At 47.3% G+C, this 25,126-nt stretch overlaps 1 protein-coding gene across 10 annotated transcripts in view; it reads left to right on the top strand.

Annotated features, from left to right (window-relative positions):
* Positions 1–379: 379 nt before the first annotated feature.
* ZNF541 (zinc finger protein 541) overlaps positions 380–25,126 on the top strand; it is a 55,237-nt gene continuing 30,490 nt past the window's right edge. For 2 of the 10 annotated variants that reach the window (XM_009194843.4, XM_009194841.4), the window contains exons 1-2: positions 925–2,021; positions 20,531–20,935. In XM_009194843.4, coding sequence (XP_009193107.3) covers positions 20,629–20,935 — 307 coding nt within the window. In that variant the 5' untranslated portion in view covers positions 925–2,021; positions 20,531–20,628. Of the gene's footprint in view, positions 426–611; positions 691–762; positions 820–917; positions 2,022–20,530; positions 20,936–25,126 lie in introns of those variants that run through there. The other 8 variants (XM_017952565.3, XM_031659110.1, XM_017952564.3 and 5 more) reach the window with 8 other exon arrangements.

Raw genomic sequence — 25,126 nt, 5'->3', positions numbered from 1 at the left:
AGACCTATCTCTAAAAAACGTAAAAATTGGCAGGGTGTGGCCGCGCCCGCCTGTGGTTCCTGCTACTCAAGAGACTGAGGCAGGAGGATCTCGTGAGCCCAGGGAGGTGAGGGTGCGGAAGCCGTGATCGCAGCTTGGGGGACTGGGAGAGACCCTGTCTCTGAAAAAAATTAATTAAAAAAAAAAAGGGAGGAGCAGCTCGCCCCACATCTCCCCCACCCGCCAGGCAGAAGAGACACCCAGAGACTCCCGCGCTCGCGACAGGGTCCCGGGAAACAGACTATATGTCCTCCCCAGCACCAGGACGCTGCTCAGAGAGGCCCCTCCGGACTGGGGGCAGCCACCCAGCGGCCGCCACCGCGTTCTAACACCGCCCACCAGGAACAATGGCTGGACCAGAAGCTCCCGGGACTCTCGGCCTCCGGGTGCGGATCCTGGGGGACTGGCCCCTCCCCCCGCCGCCGCTCCCCGGTTCCCTCTTCTCACTCTCCGCCCTCAACCGCCCTCCTCCCAAAATGGCGACCAACCGCCTCCTTTCCCGCCCGCGGCAAGCCCCGCCCCTCGGAGGAGCAGCCGAGAGCGCGCGGCCAGGAGGCACGCGCCGGGAGCCCGGGCGGTGCGCGGCGGGCGCGAGGCAGCTCTGGGAGGCGTGAGGTGGCCCGCGGTCACGTACGCGCGCCCGCGCCGCGTGTGAGCGAGGAGATCCGGGGGTGGGCCGGCCTGCGCGTGCGCTCCGGGCGGCGCGGGGAAGGCGGGAGGCCGCTGGGAGCCCCGCGAGGCGCCAGGCGCGAGGCCCGGCGCGCGAGCCCCCGGGGGCGGGTAAAACCCGGTTGCTGCTGCCCCTGCCCCTCCCTTTCCTCCCTATCCCCCATTCTTATTCTTTCCTCCTTTTTCAGTCCCTCCCCCTTTTTACAATCTCATTCGTTTCTTTATTTCTTTTTTTAGGGGGCCCCGTCTGCCTTTCGAGGGGCGCAGCAGGAGCGGCGGGCGCCCCTCACCCCGCGTCACGCACGCACCTTCTGCATCCCAACAGCTCCGGGCCCCGCTGCACCCCACAGGCCCTTCCCCCTTGGAGAAGACCCTCCTCAGGAGCCCCTGGCCCGCTGCACCCCCTTTTCTTTCCCACTCCTTCCCCCGGGCCTCAACTGCCCCCTCGCAGCCCCCCAGCTCGCGCCGCGGGCCCTACCCGACCTCCGCACCTTCTGCATCTCGGCCTTGCATTCGCTGGCCCCTTCCAGGCCCCTTCTGCTCAAAACCCCCCTTCCTCCTCCATAGTCCCACTTTGGGGCACCCAGATTTGTCCCGTTTTAGGATCTGCCAGCAAAACTCCAAATCTCTCCTCCCTTTCTTGACGTGCCCCTCCCCCTCCTTTAAGAAACTTCCTTTAGCGCCAAAAAAAGAAAATAAATTAATCCAGTTTTTTTTTTTTTTTTTTTCCATCCATTCAGGATCACTTTCCAGCAAATTTTTTTTCTTCACACCTAGAGTGCCCCTTTTTGGAATATCTTTTCACTTAGAACAAACCAACTCATTCCTTCCAGTTTCTCTCTCGTCTAATGTTTATATTTTCAGTCCTCCTCCCCTACCCCCAACTGTCCAGCAAATAGCCTTCTTTTATCACCAGTTCTGCCCTAATTAAGCTTCTCCCAGTAAAATTCTCTAGGTCTCTTCCCAGGGGGGAGAAATAAGGAAAGAAGGAACAATTATTTCCTCTTATCAAAAAAACCTTTCCTCCCCACTCACATCTCCCCTGTTGATACTGCTTTCTGCCTTCTTCCAAAAGTTGTTACTCTTCTCCAATTTCACATCTGTGTTCTTGTTTCTTTGCGACCCAAGTCCTGACTGCTTCTTCCTTCCCACCACCTGCTTTCAGGGCAAAAGAAATTGAGAGTGTCCTGCATTTACCACTCAGCGTTCCAGGAGGACATACCCAATGGTCTGCTTGTCACCTGAACCCCCTCCCTGTGGGGCCTAAACGGGGGTCCTCCTGTTCCCTGGAGATTCACTTACTTGCTCTTCTGGTGAGTTTCCTTCCTTTGCACATCTGCTTTGTTGGATAGATGTCTTTCTTTTTCAAGAGGGTTTCTAAGCAATCCCAAAGTCCGTACTAATGGTGAGATCATAGAAGTTACTGCTTTGGAGAAGTCAAATAGGGAAAAGGGCTGTTTATTGTGCATGTTGACCAGTTAGGAGGAGTGCAGACAGATTGATGTGTGTTTCTTAATTGACATTTATTGCAAAAAACGTTTTTCCTTCCTTAGCTCAGGGTAGCAACTCCGATACTTACAGGTAAGGCACAGGTAAACGGAAGAAGTAAGGATTGTGGTGAACCAAAGATTGTATGTCCCATCCAAGTGATGCCAGTCAGTGGAAATGCCAGGCCAGTGTTGCCAGAACTTTTGATTTCTTTGAGAAAAGGCCAGAAAACTATCCTTAGTTTTTGGTTTATTCTGATTTTTGTTTGTTTGTTTTGTTTTTTTTGAGACGGAGTCTTGCTCTGTCGCCCAGGCTGGATTGCAGTGGTTGATCTCAGCTCACTGCAACCTCCACCTCCTGGGTTCAAGCAATTCTCTGCCTCAGCCTCCCTAGTAGCTGGGATTACAGGCACCTGCCACCAGGCCCAGCTATTTTTTTTTATATTTTTAGTAGAGACAGGGTTTCACTATGTTGGCCAGGCTGGTCTTGAACTCCTGACCTTGTGATCCACCCACCTCGGCCTCCCAAAGTGCTGGGATTACAGGCATGAGCCACCGCGCCCTCCTGAAACCTTCTGATTTTTAAATGCTAGTAACACATTTGGTAATTTAAGAATTAAGACAGCGGTATGACTGGCTCAAGCCTGTAATCCCAGCACTTTGGGAGGCGAGGCCAGGCCCGAGATCGAGGTCAGGAGATGCGAGACCATCCCTGGCTAGCAGCTGATGGCTCCCGTCTCTAAAAATACAAACTAGCCGGTAGCCCGGTGGCGGGCGCCTGTAGTCCCAGCTACTCGGAAGGCTGAGGCAGGAGAATGGCGTGAACCCGGGAGGCGGAGCTTGCAGTGAGCAGAGATCCGGCCACTGCACTCCAGCCTGGGCGGCAGAGCGAGACTCCGTCTCAAAAAAAAAAAAAAAAAAAAAAAAAAAAGAATTAAGACAGTGTAGGCCGGGCACAGTGGCTCATGCCTATAATCCCAGCACTTTGGGAGGCGGAGGCGGGCAGATCACCTGAGGTCAGGAGTTTGAAACCAGCCCTGGCCAACATGGTTAAACCCTGTCTCTACTAAAAATACAAAATAGTAGTTGGGTGTGGTGGCAGGTGCCTGTAGTCCCAGCTACTGGGAAGGCTGAAGCATGAGAATTGCTTGAACCTGGGAGGCAGAGCTTGCAACGAGTGGAGATCGTGCCACTGCACTCCAACCTGGGTGACAGAGTGAGACTCCATCTCAAAAAAAAAAAAAAAAGGCAGCATAGGGAACTTATATGCCTGCCAGCCACCACTTTGGAATTTTCAGTTTCGGGTTACTTTCTGTTAGATGCACGTCTGCTTGGGCATATGTGTACATGCAGGACTTTTTCTTATTGGAACAGCAGTTCTGAAACATTTGCTTTTTTTTTGAGATGGAGTCTCGCTCTGTCGCCCAGGCTGGAGTGCAGTGGTGCAATCTCGGCTCACCACAACCTCTGCCTTTCGGGTTCAAGCAGTTCTCCTGTCTTAGCCCCCCAAGTAGCTGGGACTACAGATGCGTGCTACCACGCCTGGCTAATTTAAAACTTTTGCTCTTAAGACCCCTTTGCACTTAAAAATTATTGAAGGCTGTAGAGAATTTTTGTTTATGTAAACTTTATCTACTTGCATTTGCTGTGTTAGAAGTTTAAACTAATAAACTTTCAAAATATTTAATTGATTTTAGAAAGGCAATAATAAACCCATTATATATAAACAAAATAACAAAATGAGCTTTTTTTTTTTAAAGACTCAGTCTTGCTCTATCGCCCACGCTGGAGTGAAGTGGCATTATCTCAGCTCACTGCAAACTCTACCTCCCAGGTTCAAGTGATTCTCATGCCTCAGCCTCCTGAGTACCTGGGATTACAGGTGCCCACCACCATGCCCGGCTAATTTTTGTATTTTTAGTAGAGTTGGGGTTTCACCATGTTGGCAAGACTGGTCTCAAACTCCTGGCCTCCAGTGATCTGCCTGCCTTGGCCTCCCAAAGTGCTGGGATTACAGGCATGAACCACCACCCCCAGCCAAAATGGACTTCCATCACCCAGGCTGGAGTGCAGTGGCGCGATCTCGGCTCACTGCAAGCTCCGCCTCCCAGGTTCACGCCATTCTCCTGCCTCAGCCTCCCAAGTAGCTGGGACTACAGGCGCCTGCCTCCATGCCTGGCTAATTTTTTGTATCTTTAGTAGAGGCAGGATTTCACATTGTTAGCCAGGATGGTCTCAATCTCCTGACCTCATGATCCACCTGCCTTGGCCTCCCAAAGTGCTGGGATTACAGGTGTGAGCCACTGCGCCTCGCCCAAAAGACTTTTTTGAGACGGAGTCTCGCTCTGTTGCCCAGACTGGAGTGCAGTGGCCGGATCTCAGCTCACTGCAAGCTCCGCCTCCCGGGTTTACGCCATTCTCTTGCCTCAGCCTCCCGAGTAGCTGGGACTACAGGCGCCCGCCACCTCGCCTGGCTAGTTTTTTGTATTTTTTAGTAGAGACGGGGTTTCACCGTGTTAGCCAGGATGGTCTTGATCTCCTGACCTCGTGATCCACCTGTCTCGGCCTCCCAAGGTGCTGGGATTACAGGCTTGAGCCACCACACCCGGCAAGACTTTTTAAATTAAAAAACTGTTTCAGAAAAATTTAGACGAGTGGCATTGATTTATATTTTCACAGTCATCTGAATTCTCCTCCCTACCTCTTCATTCAGTCTCTTGAGATACCACATGTCTTGTAGCTTCTGGAAAGCTTCACTGAGAGTGAAAAAGGCAGATAATGTCTGAATGTAATTATGAAAATAGTTTTGATATGGCAGACTCCCCAAAAGATTCTTGAGGACCCCAAAGGGTCCCCCCATTCACCTAACCATGAAAATTGCTCTTCTGCCCGGCGCGGTGGCTCAAGCCTGTAATCCCAGCACTTTGGGAGGCTGAGACGGGCGGATCACAAGGTCAGGAGATCGAGACCATCCTGGCTAACACGGTGAAACCCCGTCTCTACTAAAAAATACAAAAAACTAGCCGGGCGAGGTGGCGGGCGCCTGTGGTCCCAGCTACTCCGGAGGCTGAGGCAGGAGAATGGCGTAAACCCGGGAGGCGGAGCTTGCAGTGAGCTGAGATCCGGCCACTGCACTCCAGCCTGGGCGACAGAGCCAGACTCAGTCTCAAAAAAAAAGAAAATTGCTCTTCTAGGTTTTAGGGTTTGTTTGCATATTCTGCTAGGATCAGCTTTTGGGGAGAAACTTTGATGAGTGTTTTCCTACTTCAGTTAACTCTGTGTATGGATTTTCCTTTGAGAGTATCCTTCTGATTTTTCTTTTTCTTTTTCTTTTTTTTTTTTTGAGATGGAGTCTCACTATGTCACCCAGACTGGAGTGCAGTGGCACGATCTCAGCTCACTGCAACCTCCTCCTCCTGGATTTAAGGGATTCTCCTGCCTCAGCCTCCCAAGTAACTGGGGTTACAGGCGCACCACCACGCCCAGCTAATTTTTTGTATTTTTAATAGAGACGGGGTTTCACCATGTTGGCCAGGCTAGTCTTGAACTGAATTGCCCGCCTTGGCCTCCCAAAGTGCTGGGATTAGAGGCATGAGCCACCGTGCCCGGCCAGAGAAAACAACTTTACCTTCTGGTTAAGATTAGATATTGGTTACATGACTGTAGGAGGGAGTCTTTGTGCTTTGCTTTGCTTTGCTCTTTTCTTTTCTCCTTTCTTTTCTTGAGACAGGGTTTTGCTCTTTGCCCAGGCTGGAGTGCTGTGATATGATCATGGCTCACTGGAGCCTCGACCTCCCAACATCAAGCAATCCTTCTGCTTCAACCTCCCGAGTAGCTGGGACCACAGGTGTGCACCACCACACCTGGCTAGTTTTTAATTTTTTTGTAGTGATGGGAGGGGGAGGGTCTCACTTTGTTGCCTGGGCTGGTCTTGAACTCTTGGACTCAAGCAGTCCTCCTACCTAGGCCTCAGAAAGTGCTGGGATTACAGGTGAGAACCGTCTTGTCCAGCTGGAAGTCTTTATTGATTGTTCTACTTAAGAATGTAGGCACGGAGTGTGAAGCAAGAGTCCCAGTCTCAAGTGTGTAATAATAGCATAGTGGAGTAGCCAAGGGTAAGGCTTTCAAAATTAGACTACCCAGGGTTGAATCCTAACTCTGGTTTTGGGCAAGTTACTCAACTTCTCTGGACTATTTACCTCATTGGTGAAATAGGGTTAATAATACAGTACATGCCTCAAAGAAGTATTGTGGGAATTAAATATGATGATATATAAGTGATTACATAAATACCTGGCATGTCATAAAGCCTCAATAAATGTTCACTGTTATTATTCAATGATGAATATTATAAGGGCCAGTTAGGAAGATAAGTGAGGGCTGGGAAAACTGGAGACCGTAAGCCCTTTCTAGAAATGCCATTTGTCCCTCAAGTCTACTTTGTTGTTAACTGTGAAGGAATGTCAAATCTAATCATTTTCAAGAGAAACCAGAAATCCATATAGGAAGGTGAAATCTCCCCATTTGAAAAAAAATGGTGACTAATCCAATTTGTGGAAACACTGTGTAGGCCAAAGGGTCTATAGTTTACAATAATATTTGGAGTGGAGGCTGGGTGCAGTGGCTCACGCCTGTAATACCAGCACTTTGGGAGGCTGAGGTGGGTGGATCATGAGGTCAGGAATTTGAGAGCAGCCTGGCCAACATAGTGCAACCCTGTCTCTACTAAAACTACAAAAATTATCTGAGTGTGGTGGTGTGCGCCTGTAGTCTCAGCTACTCGGAAGGCTGAGGCAGGAGAATCACGTTAACCCGGGAGGCGGAGGTTGCAGTGAGTCAAGGCCATGCCATTGCGCTCCAGCCTGAGTGACAGAAACAGACTCCGACTCAGGGAAAAAAAAAAAAAAAATTGGAGTGGGAAAATAAGGAAGGAAATTGCAGGCTGGGTGCAGTGGCTCGAGCCTGTAATGCCAGCACTTTGGGAGGCCGAGGAGGGTGGATTGCTTGAAGGCAGGAGTTCGAGGCCAGCCTGGCCAACATGGCAAGACCTTGTCTCTATTAAAAATACAAAAATTGGCCGGGCGCGGTGGCTCAAGCCTGTAATCCCAGCACTTTGGGAGGCCGAGACGGGCGGATCACGAGGTCAGGAGATCAAGACCATCCTGGCTGACACGGTGAAACCCCGTCTCTACTAAAAAATACAAAAAAACTAGCCGGGCGAGGTGGCGGGCTCCTGTAGTCCCAGCTACTCGGGAGGCTGAGGCAGGAGAATGGCATGAACCCGGGAGGCGGAGCTTGCAGTGAGCCAAGATCACGCCACTGCACTCCAGCCTGGGCGGCAGAGCGAGACTCTGTCTTAAAAAAATAAAAATAAAAAAAATAAAAATAAAAATAAAAAAAATAAAAATAAAAATACAAAAATTAGCCAGGTGTGGTGGTGCATGCCTGCAAGCCCAGCTACTCAGGTGGCTGAGATGGGAGAATCGCTTGAATCTGGGAGGTGGAGGTTCCATGAGCCAAGATCACGCCACTGCACTCCAGCCTGGATGAAAGAATGAGACCCTGTCTCAAAAAATAAAATAAAATAAGATAAGATAACATAAGATAAAATAAAATAAAATAAAGGAAATTGCATAGCTAGGGTGAAAGCTGCAAGTCACTCTTCTCAACTCCCAAGCACCTGCTGTTACTCAGACTTGATGACCCTCTCCTTGGTAACATGGATGCAGAGAAAGATGGTAGAAGGTGGTGCTTCGGAGGTGGGGGAAATGGTGGCAGAACAGTGGTTGGAGCTTTTCAAAGAGGAAAAGAGGTGGCACAATGGAATTCTGTCACTCATGAATGAAAAGGATGCTGAGAGCCTTCTGTGATCAAAGTTCTGTGCTAGGCAAGATACTGTGAGAAGTTTAGACACCTAACGCCGAGTCCCAGCCATCCTAGAGCTCAGAGTCTGGGAAAAATAGAATTTTTTTTTTTTTTTTTTTTTTTTGAGACGGAGTCTCGCTCTGTCGCCCAGGCTGGAGTGCAGTGGCTGGATCTCAGCTCACTGCAAGCTCCGCCTCCCGGGTTCACGCCATTCTCCCGCCTCAGCCTCCTGAGTAGCTGGGACCACAGGCGCCCGCCACTTCGCCCAGCTAATTTTTTGTATTTTTTAGTAGAGACGGGGTTTCACCGTGTTAGCCAGCATGGTCTCGATCTCCTGACCTCGTGATCCACCCATCTCGGCCTCCCAAAGTGCTGGGATTACAGGCTTGAGCCACCGCGCCCAGCCCGGAAACATAGAACCTTAAAGATGATTAACTTCTTAAATAATTTAGAATAAATGTTAAGTGGATTGTTACACAGGTGCTTGTCAGGGTTTAGAGGAGGGAGAAATTAATCTCAGACTTTGTTATGTTGGGAGTGTTCTCTATAGTGGAGGTGACATGTAAGCCTGAGTTTGGAGGGTTTCATTTGGAGGGTCATAAACTCAGATGCCTCCAGAGGCCTGGCAGGGCACAGAAATCAGTGAGCTGAGAGACTGTGGGAGAACAGGGAGTGGTGGGGGCTGTGGCAAAGTGGAGCGTTGCATGCCCTGTCTAAAGGTGGCTGCAGCTTCTCAGCTCAACCAATTGTTGCCTTGCAGGAATGTGGACTCAGCATTGACAGATCTTCTGATTTTTTGTTTCAGATTTTTAAATAGAAGTTAGAAAGCCTAAGTTGAATGAGAAATCTCTAGATTTGCAGCGTGTGATGTGGTAGCCATTAGCCGCTTGTACCTGTTTAAGTTTAACTGGCCGGGCGCGGTGGCTCACGCCTGTAATCCCAGCACTTTGGGAAGCTGAGGAGGGCTGATCATTTGAGGTAAGGAGTTCGAGACCAGCTTGGCCAACATGGTGAAACCCCATCTCTACTGAAAATACAAAAGATAGGTGGGCATGGTGGCGGGCACCTGTAATCCCCAGCTACTTGGGGGGCTGAGGCAGGAAAATCACTTGAGCCCGGGAGGTGGAGTTTGCAGTGAGCTGAGATTGCACCACTACACTCCAGCCTGGGTGACAGAGTGAGACTTCATCTCTAAATAAATAAATAAATTTAACTAAAATAAAATAAAGAGTTTAGTTCCTCGGGGTGTTAGCTGCATTTCTGTGCTCACCTGCTGCACGTGGCTAGAGACTGCAGTACTGGGCAGTGCAGGCTGAGTAACACTGCATTTCTGTGCTCACTTGCTGCACGTGGCTAGAGACTGCAGTATTGGGCAGTACAGGCTGAGTAACACAGGAAGTACTTTTGGATAGTGATGCTCTAGTGCTCTCTCCATCTATTTTTCTGTTTTTTGTTTTATTTTATTTACTTATTTATTTTTGAGATGGAGTCTGGCTTTGTCACCAGGCTGGAGTGCAGTGGCGGGATCTCGACTCACTGCAACCTCCGCCTCCCGGGTTCAAGCAATTCTCCTGCCTCAGCCTCCTGAGTAGCTGGGACTACAGGCAAGTGCCACCACGCCCAGCTAATTTTTGTAGTTTTGATAGAGACGGGGTTTCATTATATTGGTCAGGCTGGTCTTGAACTCCTGACCTCAGGTAATCTGCCTGCCTTGGCCTCCCAAACTGGTGGGATTACAGGCGTGAGCCACCGTACCTGGCCCCATCTATTTTTTTTTTTTTTTTGAGACGGAGTCTCGCTCTGTCGCCCAGGCTGGAGTGCAGTGGCCGGATCTCAGCTCACTGCAAGCTCCGCCTCCCGGGTTCACGCCATTCTCCGGCCTCAGGCTCCCGAGTAGCTGGGACTACAGGCGCCCGCCACATCGCCCGGCTAGTTTTTTGTATTTCTTAATAGAGACGGGGTTTCACCCTGTTAGCCAGGATGGTCTCGATTTCCTGACCTCGTGATCCGCCCGTCTCGGCCTCCCAAAGTGCTGGGATTACAGGCTTGAGCCACCACGCCCGGCCGCCCCATCTATTTTTTAACTGAATAACTAATTGAAACATATTTAAATATATTGCAGACTAAATGAAATATATTTGTAAATCAGATGGGCATTCAGATTGATCCCTCCCCTCCAAACAACACCACAGTAAATATTATTTATGTATTGTGGATTTACTTCTACCGTCTAGAATCTTATGATAGGTTACTTTCCCAAAGGGTCGTAGCATTTGATAGGAGAATCCTTTGATTCCCCCCACCCCCACCAGTCATGGAATGATGGCCCTTTTTTTTTTTTTTTTTTTTTTTTTTTTGAGAGATGAAGTCTCACTCTGTCACCCAGGCTGGAGTGCAGTGGCACAATCTTGGCTCGCAGGTCCAAGAGATTCTTAGGCCTCAGCCTCCTGAGTAGCTGGGGTTACAGACACCCGCCACCATGCCCGGCTAATTTTTGTTATTTTTAGTAGAGACGGGGTTTCACCATGTTGGCCAGTCTGGTCTCGAACTCCTGACCTCAAGTGATCCGCCCACTTCAGCTTCCCAAAGTGCTGGGATCACAGACGTGAGCCACTGCACCGGGCTGAGAGCATTTCTTTAAAAGAAAAAAAATTAAAAATTGCTTCGGATCCCCAATGTTGACTTAAATTGTTTTAAAACTATTAAAGCATCAATGATGATAGAACAAGGCATAAGTTCCTAAAGCGTACATTTCCTGTGCAGCTATAAAGCCAAAATCAATTTGCAAATTAAATACAAACAAATCTACCAAACCGATGTAATTTGAATTACAAACATTAATTTAATGAGAGGGATACCATTTCCTGAAACTTAACTGCCCCTTGAAACAATTACTTTGCTGACTGCCACCCTGGGCCTGTTTGGGTTTAGCAGGCCCTGTGAGGTCTCAATTCTCCCATCCCTTGTCTCAATTTGAACTGCAGCAAAACCTCCGTTTGTACTGTCATGCCAGCTGGCCTCTAGTAGAGCCCAAAGGCCTTATTATGAGCTAAATCCCCCTCCATCCTCTTCTTGTTAGCCTGAAGCAATTAAAGTAGTCCTTTTTGGCATGAGTGCGATCATAAACACACCCAGGCATTGAAACCACATGGTAGTACTCAGTTACAAGGGAGTCCTCTAATGATCCAGATGTACTGGGTTTTTCTTTTTTTAATTTTTTATTTCCATAGATTTTGGGAGAATAGGTGGTATTCAGTTATATGAGTGAGTTCTTTAGTCATGATTTGTAAGATTTTGGTGCACCCATCACCCAAGCAGTATACACTTAACCCAATTTGTAGTCTTTTATCCCTCACCCCCTCCCACCCTTTCCCCCCTGAGTCCCTAAAGTCCATTGTATCATTTTTATACCGTTAATCCTCACAGCTTAGCTCTCATTTATAAAGTGAGAACATACGATGTTTGATTTCCCATTCCTGAGTTCCTTCACTTAGAAGAAGAATAGTCTCCAGTTCAATCCAGGTTGCTGCGAATGCCATTATTTCGTTCCTTTTTATGGCTGAGTAGTATTCCGTCATATATATATATATATATTTCTTTATCCACTCCTTGATTGATGGTGGGCATTTGGGCTGGTTCCATATTTTTGCAATTGCAAATCGTGCTGCTCTAAACGTGTGTGCAAGTATCTTTTTCGTATAATGACTTCTTTTTCTCTGAGTAGATACTCAGGAGTGGGATTGCTAGATCAAATGGTAGTTCCACTGTTAGTTCTTAAAGGCGTCTCCACACTGTTTTCCATAGTGGCTGTACTAGTTTACATTCCCACCAGCAGTGTAGAAAGGTTTCCTGTTCACCACATCCGTGCCAACATCTGTTATTTTTTGATTTTTTGATTATGGCCGTTCTTGCAGGAGTAAGGTGGTATCATAACCACTGTGGTTTTGATTTGCATTTCCCTGATCGTTACAGATGTTGAGCATTTAAATGAAAACACAAAATGATAAAATTCTTTTTTTTTTTTTTTTGAGACGGAGTCTCGCGCTGTGTCACCCAGGCTGGAGTGCAGTGGTGCGATCTCGGCTCACTGCAAGCTCCGCCTCCCAGGTTCACGCCATTCTCCTGCCTCAGCCTCCGAGTACCTGGGACTACAGGCGCCCGCCACCACGCCCGGCTAGTTTTTTGTATTTTTAGTAGAGACGGGGTTTCACCATGTTAGCCAGGATGGTCTCGATCTCCTGACCTCGTGATCCACCCGCCTCGGCCTCCCAAAGTGCTGGGATTACAGGCTTGAGCCACCGCGCCCGGCCCGATAAAATTCTTGGAAAGAGTATTTGGGTCCTTGGGAATGTCTGCCGCGTTGCAGGAGACCGTAAACTCTGCTTCGCAAGGACTAGCAGGGAGTTTTGTACCTAGAAGGTGCTAAAACTCTTGTTGAATTGATTTGTTGACAGAGTAAAAGGAAGCTCAGTATCGGCAGAGGGGGTTTTGCTTTATACTGTCTGGAGAAGGATATAAATATCAAAGCATGGCTTTTGGATTTTTGGCTTGCCTGTCTGAGGTAGTAACCCGACCAATTTGTTCTATGGACTATGGGAGTATATTGGAAAGCAGGTGATATGGCCTTGGGGAGTCCAGAGACATTCTTCCCCTGACCCAGCACCTTATGTGTTTTGTAGTTTAATAGGAGCAGTGCAGTATACAGTTTAGTTTATAGGGAATCAGTACTGTGTAACAGGCAAGACCATTAGTGCTAATGTCAAAATATCTGGATTTAAGATCTGGCTGTTAGGTTTTGACTTTGGACAAATTAATCTCTCTTTCCTTATTTGTAAAAAGGAAGTAATACTACAACCTAGGTTTTTGTGAGAAGTAAGTTAATGCATATAAAGCACTTGGTATGATACCCAACGTGGAGAAAGTGCTTAATAAATACGATTTTTAGGCCAGGCGCCGTGGTTCATGGCCTGTAATCCCAGCACTTTGGCAGGCCGAGGCCGGTGGATCACCTGAGGTCAGGAGTTTGAGACCAGCCTGACCAAAATGGTGAAACCCTATCTCTACTAAAAGTACAAAAATTTGCCGGGCGTGGTGGTGGGTCCCTGTAATCCCAGCTACTCGGAGGCTGAGACAGGAGAATTACTTGAACCCAGGAGGCAGAGGTTACAGTGAGCCAAGATTGCGCCACTGTACTCCAGCCTAGGGGACAGAGCAAGACTCTGTCTCAAAAATATATATATATATGATTTTTATTCACTTGTTTTTACTACTGGGAGATGCAGGAGGAGATGGGTTTTTTCCCATCATGGAGTAGTGAAAACAGTTTATAGCAGCACTGTAGCAGAAACTGTGGAATTGGTGGAATGTGAATTTGGCTTACAGAGCCACACTCCTCTCCCTGATTTTCTGGAAACCCAAAAAGCTCTGAGAATCCTGTGGCATCTCAAATATCATCTGGTGGCCAAACCTGACCTTACATGTTGCTTTTCACAGCCTTTATTTCACGTACGCTGAGTGGTCATAGGTAATGATGCAGAAATAATCATTTGGTTACCAGGTACTGCCCCAAACCCCACTGGAGGTTACTTAAAATACAGGGTATGCATTGATTTACACTTCTAAAACCCCCTCAAATTCTGAAATTCAGTTGGGTCTCAGAGTTGTATATGGGATTACGGTATCTGACTTTAAATTTTTGCTGCCTCAATAGGCTGCATACACACAGACACGCAGATAGACAGATAACATGCAACACAGACATTGCAGGTGCAGTGGTTCTATTACATATCAACATGAAAAGTTATTAGAAAGCGACACTGGTGGCCTAGAAATCTAGTCCCAAACTCCCGTTATTCCAATATGCACTAGATTTATTATCAGTGAGTCATGAAGCATTTCTAGGTGTGAGCAGAATTTTTCACAATAGACCAAAAATGGAAGCAACCCAAATGTTGATCAACAGGAGAGCAGATAAACACAATGTGCTCTCTTTAGACAGGGGAACCTTATTCAGCCCTGGAAAAAATGGAGGAGTGACATGTGCTGCAATATGGGTGAACCTTGGAAACGCTGTGCTTAGTGAAAGAAGCCAGACACAGAAGGTCACAGGTCATCTGATTCCATTTGTGTGAGAGGGCCCTCTGAAGGGGCCATGCTTCTTTGTTTGCATGACTCATAAACTTTTGCTGGAAAACTCGACCTTCTCATTTTTCTCAAACTTTCATGATTCGAAAACTGGACATTTTGTCGGTTTCTTTGTTTTTGTTTTTGTTTGTGTTTTTGAGATGGAGTCTCAGTCTGTCACACTCTCAACTCACTGCAGACTCCACCTCCCGGATTCAAGCGATTCTCCTGCCTGTCTCCTGAGTAGCGGGAATTACAGGTGCACACCACCACACCAAGCTAATTTTTGTATTTTTAGTAGAGACGGGGTGTCACCATGTTGGCCAGGCTGGTCTTGAACAACTGACCTCAAGTTATCCGCCCTCCCGGACCTCCCAAAGTGCAGGGGTTACAGGCTTGAGCCACTGTGCCTGGCCTGTTTTTGTCTTTTTTGGAGACACAGCTTTACTCTGTTGCCCAGGCTGGAGTGCAGTGGCATGATCTTGGCTCGCTGCAGCCTCCACCTCCCGAGTTCAAGCGATTCTCCTGCCTCAGCCTCCCATGTAGGTGAGATTGCAGGTGCCTGCCACCACAGCCAGCTAATTTTTATTTATTTATTTATTTTTTGAGATGGAGTCTTGCTCTGTCACCTAGGCTGGAGTGCAGTGGCGCGATCGCCGCTCACTGCAAGCTCCGCCTCCTGGGTTCACGCCATTCTCCTGCCTCAGCCTCCCGAGTAGCTGGGACTACAGGCGCCTGCCACCTCGCCCAGCTAGTTTTTTGTATTTTTTAGTAGAGACAGGGTTTCACTGTGTTAGCCAGGATAGTCTCGATCTCCTGACCTCATGATCCACCCATCTCAGCTTCCCAAAGTGCTGGGATTACAAACTTTAGCCACCAGGCCCAGCCGCTAACTTTTATATTTTTAGTAGGGACGGGGGTTCGCCATGTTGGCCAGGCCAGTCTTGAACTCCTGACCTCAGGTGATCCACCCGCCTCGGCCTCCCAAAGTGCTGGGATTACAGGTGTGAGCCACCGCGCCCAGCGTTTTATGCAATTTTGCATATTGCAGTCTGGTCTTTCTGGGAATGGGATCCTTCCTTTCTTCCCTGTCCTCAGGCTTGGTTGTTGCTGCTTATTGTGGGTTGTAACTATTTGTTTGGTGGCTTTTCTAAGCTATTTTTGTAAAGACTGTGTTCTTTGTGGGGTGTGGTCAGTAGACTGTTCTGTTAGTTTAGTGGTCAGCTAGTGACTTAGCAGAGATCTCCTTAAACTCCTGGAGCAAAAAAAAAAAAAAAACAGAAAACAAAAACCAAAAAGCTTCCAGTATTTGCAGCGCGGCACTCCTTCCACACTCAGGCAGGCAGTTAACAACCCTACCTTCGCCTTCACTCTGCCTGCAGAGAGCGAAGGTCAGCCAGAGGTGAGAGCTTGGAAGCCTTCTCTGGTCCTTTCCAAACATGTGCCCACCCTGAGATGATGCCTTCTAAATTCCCAGGAATATGTGGAAGCTCTTTTTTTATTCATTTGGGTTTTTAAATTTTTTTTTAAATTAATTAATTATTTTGAGACAGGGTCTCGCTGTGTTGCCCAGACTTGAGTGCTGTGGCGCAATCATAGCTCATTGCAGCCTCCAACTCTCAGGCTCAAGCGATTCACCCTCCTCAGCTTCCCTAGTAGCTGAAACCACAAGCATGTGCCACCATGCCCGGCTAATGAAAAAAATTTTTTTTTCATAGAGACAGGGTCTGACATTGTTATCCAGGTTGGTGTCAAACTCCTGGGCCAAAGTGCTGGGTTTACAGGTGTAAGCCACCACACCCAGCCAGAGCTCAGCCTCTGTGTTGTATAGTTTTGTGGGTTTTGACTATGGTATAATGTCAGATATGCGCCATTAGATTATCATGCAAAAATAGTTTCACTCCTAGCTGGGCGCGGTGGCTCACGCCTGTAATCCCAGCACTTTGGGAGGCCGAGGCGGGCGGATCACAAGGTCAGGAGATCGAGACCACGGTGAAACCCCGTCTCTACTAAAAATACAAAAAATTAGCCGGGCGCGGTTGTGGGCGCCTGTAGTCCCTGCTACTCGGGAGGCTGAGGCAGGAGAATGGCGGGAACCCGGGAGGCGGACCTTGCAGTGAGCTGAGATCGCGCCATTGCACTCCAGCCTGGGCGACAGAGCGAGACTCCGTCTCAAAAAAAAAAAAAAAAAAAAAAAAAAGTTTCACTCCTCACCCACCAAATCACACAACTGCCAATCTTTTTATTGTCTCTATAGTTTTCCTTTTTCCAGAATGTGATATAGTTGGAGTCTCACAGTATGTAGTCTTGTCTTTTTTTCCAGTATGTAATGTTTTCATACAGGCTTCCTTCACTTAGCAATGTGCATTTAAGGTTCCTCCATGTCATTTTGTGGCTTGATAGCTTATTGTTTTCTGTTGCTGAAGAACATTCCATTGTCTGGATGTTCCACAGTTTGTTGATCCATTCACCTATTGAGGGATGTCTTGATTGCTTCCAGTTTGGGGCAGTTATGAACAAAGCTGCTATAAACATGTGTGTGCAGGCTTTTGTGTGGACTGAAGTTTTCAGCTCAGTTGGGTGGATGCCTAGGAGTATAGTTGCTGGATTGTATGATAAGATTTTATACATATATATATTACAATCATCAAATAGATGTAGAAAAAAATACTATATTTAGCTTTATAAGAAACTGCCATTGTGGATTTTTTTTTTTTTTTTTTTTTTTTGAGACAGAATTTTGCCCTTGTCTCCTAGGCTGGAGTGCAGTGGCACAATCTCGGCTCATTGCAACCTCCGCCGCCCAGGTTCAAGTGATTCTCCTGCCTCAGCCTCCCAAGTAGCTGGGATTACAGGCACCTGCCACCATGCCCAGCTAATTTTTGAGTTTTTAGTAGTGACGCAGTTTCGCCACGTTGGCCATGCTGGTCTCAAACTCCTGATGTCAGGTGATTCACCTGCCTCGGCCTCCCAAAATGCTGGGATAACAGGCATGAACCACTGCACCTAGTTTATTTTTCAAAGCCTTTATTTCTAACTTCCCAGCTTTTCCTCCCTGGCGTTCAGCATGTCAATTGTTTGCCCCAGTCAATATCTTTTGTGCCAGGCTGCAGCATCTAGTTCATTTGACTTTAATGTTTATAACAAACGCCCTGCACGTAGCCACACTGCACCCCAGAGAGTTCCAAGTTAGGCACAAAAAAGGCAAGATCTTTGCATTAGGCTTTCAGGGAGCCACTGACAGGTCAGATAGACAGACAACCACTGTTCAGTGATTCTTGTGCCTCAGCCTCCTGACCTCAGGTGATCTGCCCACCTCGGCCTCCCAAAGTGCTGGGATTACAGTCATGAGCCACCATGCCTGACCCAGTCTTTTATTTCTCATAGGTCTATTCAGAAATTCTGTTTCTTGGCGGGGCGCGGTGGCTCACGCCTATAATCCCAGCACTGTGGGAAGCTGAGGCAGGTGGATCGTAGTGTCTCCTGACACTGTTCAAGATCAGCCTGGCCAAGATGGTGAAACCCGTCTCTACTAAAAATACAAAACAAAATTAGCTGTTCCTGGTGGTGGGTGCCTGTAATCACAGCTACTCGGGAGGCTGAGGCAGAGAATTGCTTAAACCCAGGAGGCGGAGGATGCAGCAAGCCGAGATTGGGCCACTGCACTCCAGCCTGGGCGACAGAGCAAAACTCCATCTCAAAAAAAAAAGAAAGAAATTCTGTTTCTTCTTGAGTCAGTTTTGGTAATTTGTATATTTCTAGCAATTTGCCCATTTTAATCTGTTATCTAATTTGTTGTATCTAATTTAAATAACTAAGTTAATGTATCTAAGTTATCTAATTTTTAAATTGTCTGAATACAGTTGTTTATAGTATTCTTTTATAATCCTTTTTATTTTTTCTAAGGTCATTAGTGATGTGTTTCCTCTTTAATTCCTAATTACAGTACTATGAGTCTTTTCTCTCTTTTCCCTGCAGTATTTTAAAGTAAACTCTACTCCCCCAACCCCCGCCACCCATTTTGGGGGGAATAAATTCTACTAGTTCAGATGTTATGTGGTTTATTTTTCTTCTCTTGGTGGTTACACTTAGATTCTTCTAGTGTGCAAACTTAAAAGTATGAAGTTATCATCATCTCTTTTTTTTTTCCCAAATGACTCAAAACTTTTAGTCATTTTTTGGACCAGCGTCTATAAGGTAGATTCTTAGGCCTTGTGTGTAAAAGTCTATAGGCTCCCAGGCTGAAGTGATCATCCTGCCTCAGCCTTCTGAATAGCTGGGACTACAGATAGATGCCACCATGCCTGGCTATTATTTTAATTATTATTATTATTTTTTTTGAGATGGAGTCTCGCTTTGTCGCCCAGGCTGGAGTACAGTGGTGCGATGTCGGCTCACTGCAAACTCCGCCTCCCGGGTTCACGCCATTCTCCTGCCTCAGCCTCGTGAGTAGCTGGGACTACAGGCGCCCGCCACCACGCCTGGCTACTTTTTTGTATTTTTTAATAGAGACGGGGTTTCACTATGGTCTCAATCTACTGACCTTGTGATCCGCCCGCCTCGGCCTCCCAAAGTGCTGGGATTACAGGCGTGAGCCACCGCACCTGGCTATTTTAATTTTTTATAGAAGCCAGTCTTGCTGTGTTGCCCAGGCTGCTCTCAAACTCTTGGCCTCAAGCAATCGTCCCTCCTCTGCCTCCCAAAGTGTTGAGGTTACAGGTGTGAACCCTGGCACCCAGCCTCCTCCCTCCCTCTCATGCCTGTATGTTGAGCTCAGTGCTGGCTGACTTGTCCTTAGTCCATTGATGATATTCTTATTCTTATCTTCGAGGCTTGTTTCTGTTGAGAAGTTTGCCATCAGGGTAATTGTCATTCTTTTGTAGACTCGTAGAATGCTCGGCTTTGTCATCTCTCACTGTGCTATTTTTTTCTAGTTCTTGGGGGTGCTTTTCTAGGCTTGCATGAAGCTTTTCTTTTCATTTATTTAGTTTTCCTGTGGATAGTTCAGCTCTTCCAGGGCACCAGGCCTCCACTGCCTGGGAACTCAAGGCCCTGTTTCCTTCTCCCACATGTCTGTTATCATCCCAGGTCCCAGCCTCCAGGGCAGCATTCAATAATACAGAATATGAGCCATATATAATCTAAATTTCCTAGAAGCCACATTATAAAGATAAGCAGGTGAAATTAACTTTAATAACATGTTGCATTTAGCCCATTATATAGAAAATATTATCATTGCAGGCTGGGCACAGTGGCTCACACCTGTAATCCCACCACTTTGGGAGGCCAAGGCAGGTGGATCACCTGAGGTCAGGAGTTTGAGACCAGCCTGGGAATCACAGTGAAACCCCATCTCTACTAAAAATACAAAAATTATCTGGGTGTGGTGGCGTGCGCCTGTAGTCAGTCCCAGCTACTTGGGATGCTAAGGCAGGAGAATCATTTGAACCTGGGAGGCGGAGGTTGCAGTGAGCTGAGATCCCACCACTGTACTCCAGCCTGGGCGACAGAATGAGACTCCATCTCAAAAAAAAAAAAAAAAAAAAAAATTATCATTCCACATTTAATCTATATAGAAACTTATTAAATTGACATTTTTTTGGTACTAAGTTTTCCAAATCCAGGTTATATTTTATACTCACAGCCTGTCTCAATTCAGGCCAATCACATTTCAAGTGCTTCACCAGGCCATGTGTGTTGGTTCATGCCTGTAATCCCAGCACTTTGGGAGGCCAAGGTGGGAGGATCGCATGAGCCCAGGAGTTCAAGACAAGCCTGGGCACCATAGTGAGACCCCATACCTTAAATAAATATATTATCCATTTTTGATTTGATATCAGTAAAAAATGAAAAGAAAAATCAAGTACTTCATAGCCACATGGAGCTAGTGGCCACCATATTGGACAAATGGCTCTAGGCCCTGTATCTGATTCTGATTTTCCCCTGGGGCCTACGTGAGCTTACACTTCCAGCATTGAGTTTTCTTGTTGCTGCTGGCACTTGGGATTTTTCCTGTCTTTTGACGGAGGCTATGTGTTAAAAAATTATCTTTTGTTATACATGTATATGTTTATAGCTGGAGGAAGAGGTCAGTTCAGTCCACCATGTTGCTGGAAGTACTTTTACTTATTCCTCACAACAACCTTGTGAAGGAGGTACTCTTACACCCGGTTTACAGATGAGGCACCTGGGGCTCGTGGAGCTTAAGTGACTTGCGCAAGGCCACATGTCTGTTATGGGGCAGAGAACAGACCCAGATCGAGGTCTGCTTGAATTGCAAGTCTGTGCTCTGCCCACAATGCTGTTTTGCCACCTAATAACCTTCATTCTTCCTGCTTCATTTTCAGGAATTAGTTGCCATCAAGGGCTCTCTCCTCCCTGTTTCCTTACATGGTTCTGCTTATCCGGAGAGTAGCTCTTGGCCAAGACCTGGCAGTGGAGAGCCATGGACCAGTACAGCCTTGGAGACGAGGGTGCCCTCCCATCAGAAATGCACCTCCCTTCATTTTCAGAGAGCCAAGGGCTCAACTGCAGTGACACCCTCAACCGGGATCTGGGTCCCAACACGCGAGACCTGCTCTATGCTGGCCTGAGTGGTTTGGACCCGGACCCCAACCTCCCAACGCCTGACATGTCCAGCGAGGTGCTGGAGGACAACTTAGACACCCTGTCCCTGTACTCGGGGAAGGACAGTGATTCTGTGAAGCTGCTGGAGGAGTATGCAGATTCGGAGTCTCAGGCATCCTTACAAGGTGAGGCTGTCACCTGGGTAGAAAGGCCCTGTAGGATGTTCGACAGTTTCTGTGGCCAGCTAGGGACTGATTCTGCATGGATTGGTTAAGAAAATTTTTCCCTCCTACAGGTGACTTAGGGAACAGTCACCTTTTTTCCTACTTGGGAATTGTTTCCCAATTCTTTTTTGTTGTTGTTGTTTTGTTTTAGGCAGAGTATAGTGGTACGATCTCGGCTCACTGCAACCTCTGGCTCCCGGGTTCAAGTGATTCTCCTGCCTCAGCCTCCCAAGTAGCTGGGATTACAGGCGCCCACCACCACGCCCGGCTAATTTTTGTATTTTTAGTAGAGATGGGGTTTCATCATATTGGCCAGGCTGGTCTTGAACTCCTGACCTCAACTGATCCTCCCACCTCGGCCTCCCAAAGTAGTGTGATTACAGGCATGAGCCACCACTCTCGGCACCCAATTCTTAGTAAAGGAAACAGAACACTCATTCTAGGGAATAATGTTCAGAAACTTAGGTGTTTGGGGATATCCTTATCTTTTGTGTAGTGTGTGGGCAGATGTTAGCATTTACTAAAGACTTTCCTTCCCATTACCACACCCTAGAGGCTGATTTCACATTTCCAGAATGAACTGGGGTCCCTTCTGATCTTTAGTTGTCAGACCTTCTTAGACCCCAGTGTCTTTATCCATAAAGCAGGTGGACAATAACATCCTCTCTGCCTCCCCACAGAGTGAAACGAAAGAAGGAACTATTATAAACACAATTCATAGACCTTAAAGCACTGGAGAGATATTCGTTGTTGTTTTTTGTTTTTTGTTTTTTTGAAACGGAGTCTCTCTCTGTCGCCTAGACTGGAGTGCAGTGGCACAATCTCGGCTCACTGCAACCTCTGCCTCCTAGGTTCAAGTGATTCTCCTGCCTCAGCCTCCTGAGTAGCTGGGATTACAAGTGTGTGCCACCATGCCCAGCTAACTTTTGTATTTTTAGTAGAGAAGGGGTTTTACTGTGTTTCCCAGTCTGGTCTCGAAGTCCTGAGCTCAAGCAATCTGCCCACCTTGGCCTCCCAAAGTGCTTGGGACTACAGGTGTGAGCCACCATGCCTGACCTCACTTGTAAATTTTTAAACACATAGGTGAAGTCAGACATACATAGTCTTGCAGAGATAATATTATGTATGTAATTTCATTTAAGTTGTAAGAGTTGGTATATTTGCTTTCATATTGAAGGTAGACCTTCATACTGAGGGTCACTGAAATAGCTATTCCATTGGACTGTTAGACCATATTTTTGCTGTTTGGACTGATAAAGTGTTTCTGTAAACAACTTTGTACATGTTGAGTTTTCTTTTGGATTAGTTCTTTGAATATTTTCCTCAAAGTCAGTTTACCCAGACGGAGCATTAAATAATTTTATAGCTCTGGCCAGACATGGTGGCTCATGCCTATAATCCTAACACTTTGGGAGGCTGAGGTGGGCAGATCACACCACTGCACTCCAGCCTGGCGAAAGAGCAAGACTCCATCTCAAAAAAACAACAAAAAAAGGCCAGGCGCGGTGGCTCACGTCTGTAATCCCAGCACTTTGGGAGGCCGAGGCAGGTGGATCACGACGTCAGGAGATCGAGACCGTCCTGGCTAACACGGTGAAACCCCATCTCTACTAAAAATACAAAAAATTAGCCGGGCGTGGCAGCGGGCACCTGTAGTCCCAGCTACTCAGGAGGCTGAGGCAGGAGAATGGCGTGAACCCAGGAGGCGGAGCTTGCAGTGAGCGGAGATCACGCCACTGCACTCCAGCCTGGGCGACAGAGCAAGACTCTGTCTCAAAAAAAAAAAAAAAGCATTAACCTGGCATGGTGGTGGGTGCCTGTAATCCCAGCTACTTGGGAGGCTGAGGCAGGAGAATTGCTTGAATCTGGGAGGTGGAGGTTACAGTGAGCTGAGTCACTGTACTCCAGGCTGGGCAACAGAGTAAGACTCTGTCTCAACAAATAAATAAATGTTAAAAAACTATAGAGCCCTTATAACACTGTTTTCTAAGAAGACGAAGTGACTTCCCAGGCTAGTGCCTCTGTTTGCCTGTTTTTCAGTGTCCTAGGCAATTTTTTAAAAATTTATTTTATTAATTAGTTAAGTTATTTATTTATTTATTTTTTAAGACGGAGTCTTGCTCTGTCACCAGGTTAGAGTGCAGTGGCACAATCTTGGCTCACTGCAACCTCTGCCTCCCGGGTTCAAGCGATTCTCCTGCCTCAGCCTCCCGAGTAGCTGGGATTACAGGCGCCCGCCACCATGCCTGGCTAATTTTTGTATTTTTAGTAGACGTGGGGTTTCACCATCTTGGCCAGACTGGTCTCGAACTCCTGACCTCATGATCCACCCTCCTCGGCCTCCCAAAGTGCTGAGATTACAGGCATAAGCTACTGTGCCCAGCCTCCTTGCCAATTTTTAGAAATGTTTTGATTTCTAGTTTAATAGTTGCTTTAATAGGCATTTTAAAGTGACTGAATAGGGCTAAGGACTTTCGCCTGAGGGAACCCGGTTTCTCCTTGTTTGAACTATTGGAGTTATTTGACTACTCATTATAGTAATTGCTCAGAGGACAAAGATGAAGGCCAAGCAAATTCCATGACAAATGGCCATAGGCAGGATTGGGAGGAGAGTCTAGGCCTCAAGACTCCCAGCCCAGTTTCCCTTCTGCTGTGTCTGTCACACTGCATCTCATGAGCCACAGAGAATTTGCACGTTTGGATCCTTTAGAGCAGCCTCCTGCTTTTCCCATGCCCTGGCCCATTGAATTCTTGGGTCCCATCTCCATAGCATCCCTGATAAACGATTATTTCTAAACTTGCCACCTTGGCTGAGTGCAGTAGCTCACACACTTTGTAATCCCAGCACTTTGGGAGGCTGAGGTGGGATGATTGCTCGAGGCCAGAAGTTTCAGACCAGCCTGGCCAACATGGCAAAACCCCGTCTCTACTAAAAATACAAGAATTAGCCTGGCATGGTGGCAGGCGTCTATAATCCCAGCTACTCAGGAGGCTGAGGCAGGAGAATCTCTTGAACCCGGGAGGCAGAGGTTGCAGTGAGCCAAGATGGCACCATTGCACTCTAGCCTGGGCAACAGAATGAGGCTCCATCTCAATAAACAAACAAACAAACTTGCCAACTCATAAGGCGGTTTAAGCCAGGTGCTATGTATGGTTCACGCCTGTAATCCCAGCACTTTGGGAGGCAAGTCAGGAGGATTGCGTGAGTCCAGGAGATTGAGACTAACCTGGGCAACATAGTGAGACCCTGTCTCTACAACAAATAACAATTTAAAAATTAGCTGGCAGTGGTGGTGGCTCGTATAGTCCCAGCTGCTCAGGAGGCTGAGGTGGGAGGATCACGTGAGCCCAGGACTTAGAGACTGCAATAAGCTGTGATCACACCATTGTACTCCAGCCTGGGTGACAGAATAAAACCCTGTCTCAAGAAATAAAATTAAAAATTAGGTGGGCATGGTGGTGTGCACCTGTAGTCTCACCTGCTTGGGAGGCTGAGTCAGAAGGACTGCTCACGCCCAGGAGTTCAAGGCTGCAGTGAGCTATGATTGCGTCTGTGAATAACCCCTGCACGCTAGCCTGGACAGCATATGGAGACCCCCATCTCTATTAAGAAAATAATAAGAAATAAGAAATTTAAAAGGCAGGCCGGGCTCGGTGGCTCATACCTGTAATCCCAGCACTTTGGGAGGCCGAGGTGGGTGGATCACCTGAGGCCAGAAGTTCGTGACCAGCCTGGCCAACATGGTAAAACCCCATCTCTACTGAAAATACAAAAGTTAGTTGGGCATGGTGGTGGGTATCTGTAGTCCCAGCTACTGAGGAGGCTGAGGCTTGAACCTGGGAGGCAGAGGTTGCAGTGAGCCGAGATTGCGCCACTGCACTTCAGCCTGGGCAACAGAGTAAGACTCAGTCTCAAAAAAATAAATAAATAAATAAATACATGGGCAATCTACTGCACCTTTCAGATCAATCTAAAAAGTAGAAAATCTTTTATTATTCCTTCATCTAACATACAGTTATTGAGTGCCTATAGGTGCCAAAATGGGAACTCTAGCACCTGAGAACACAGCAGTGAGCGAGGCTAAGTCCTTGCATGCATGGCGCTATGTTTCCAGTGGTGTGAGGTCAGCTTCCCTTTAATTTTCATTCACC

Source organism: Papio anubis, chromosome 20 (assembly GCF_008728515.1).
Source record: "Papio anubis isolate 15944 chromosome 20, Panubis1.0, whole genome shotgun sequence".
NCBI classification, from domain to species: Eukaryota; Metazoa; Chordata; class Mammalia; order Primates; family Cercopithecidae; genus Papio; species Papio anubis.
Note: the sequence above shows the minus strand (reverse complement) of the source record. Positions and strands in the feature narration are given on the sequence as shown.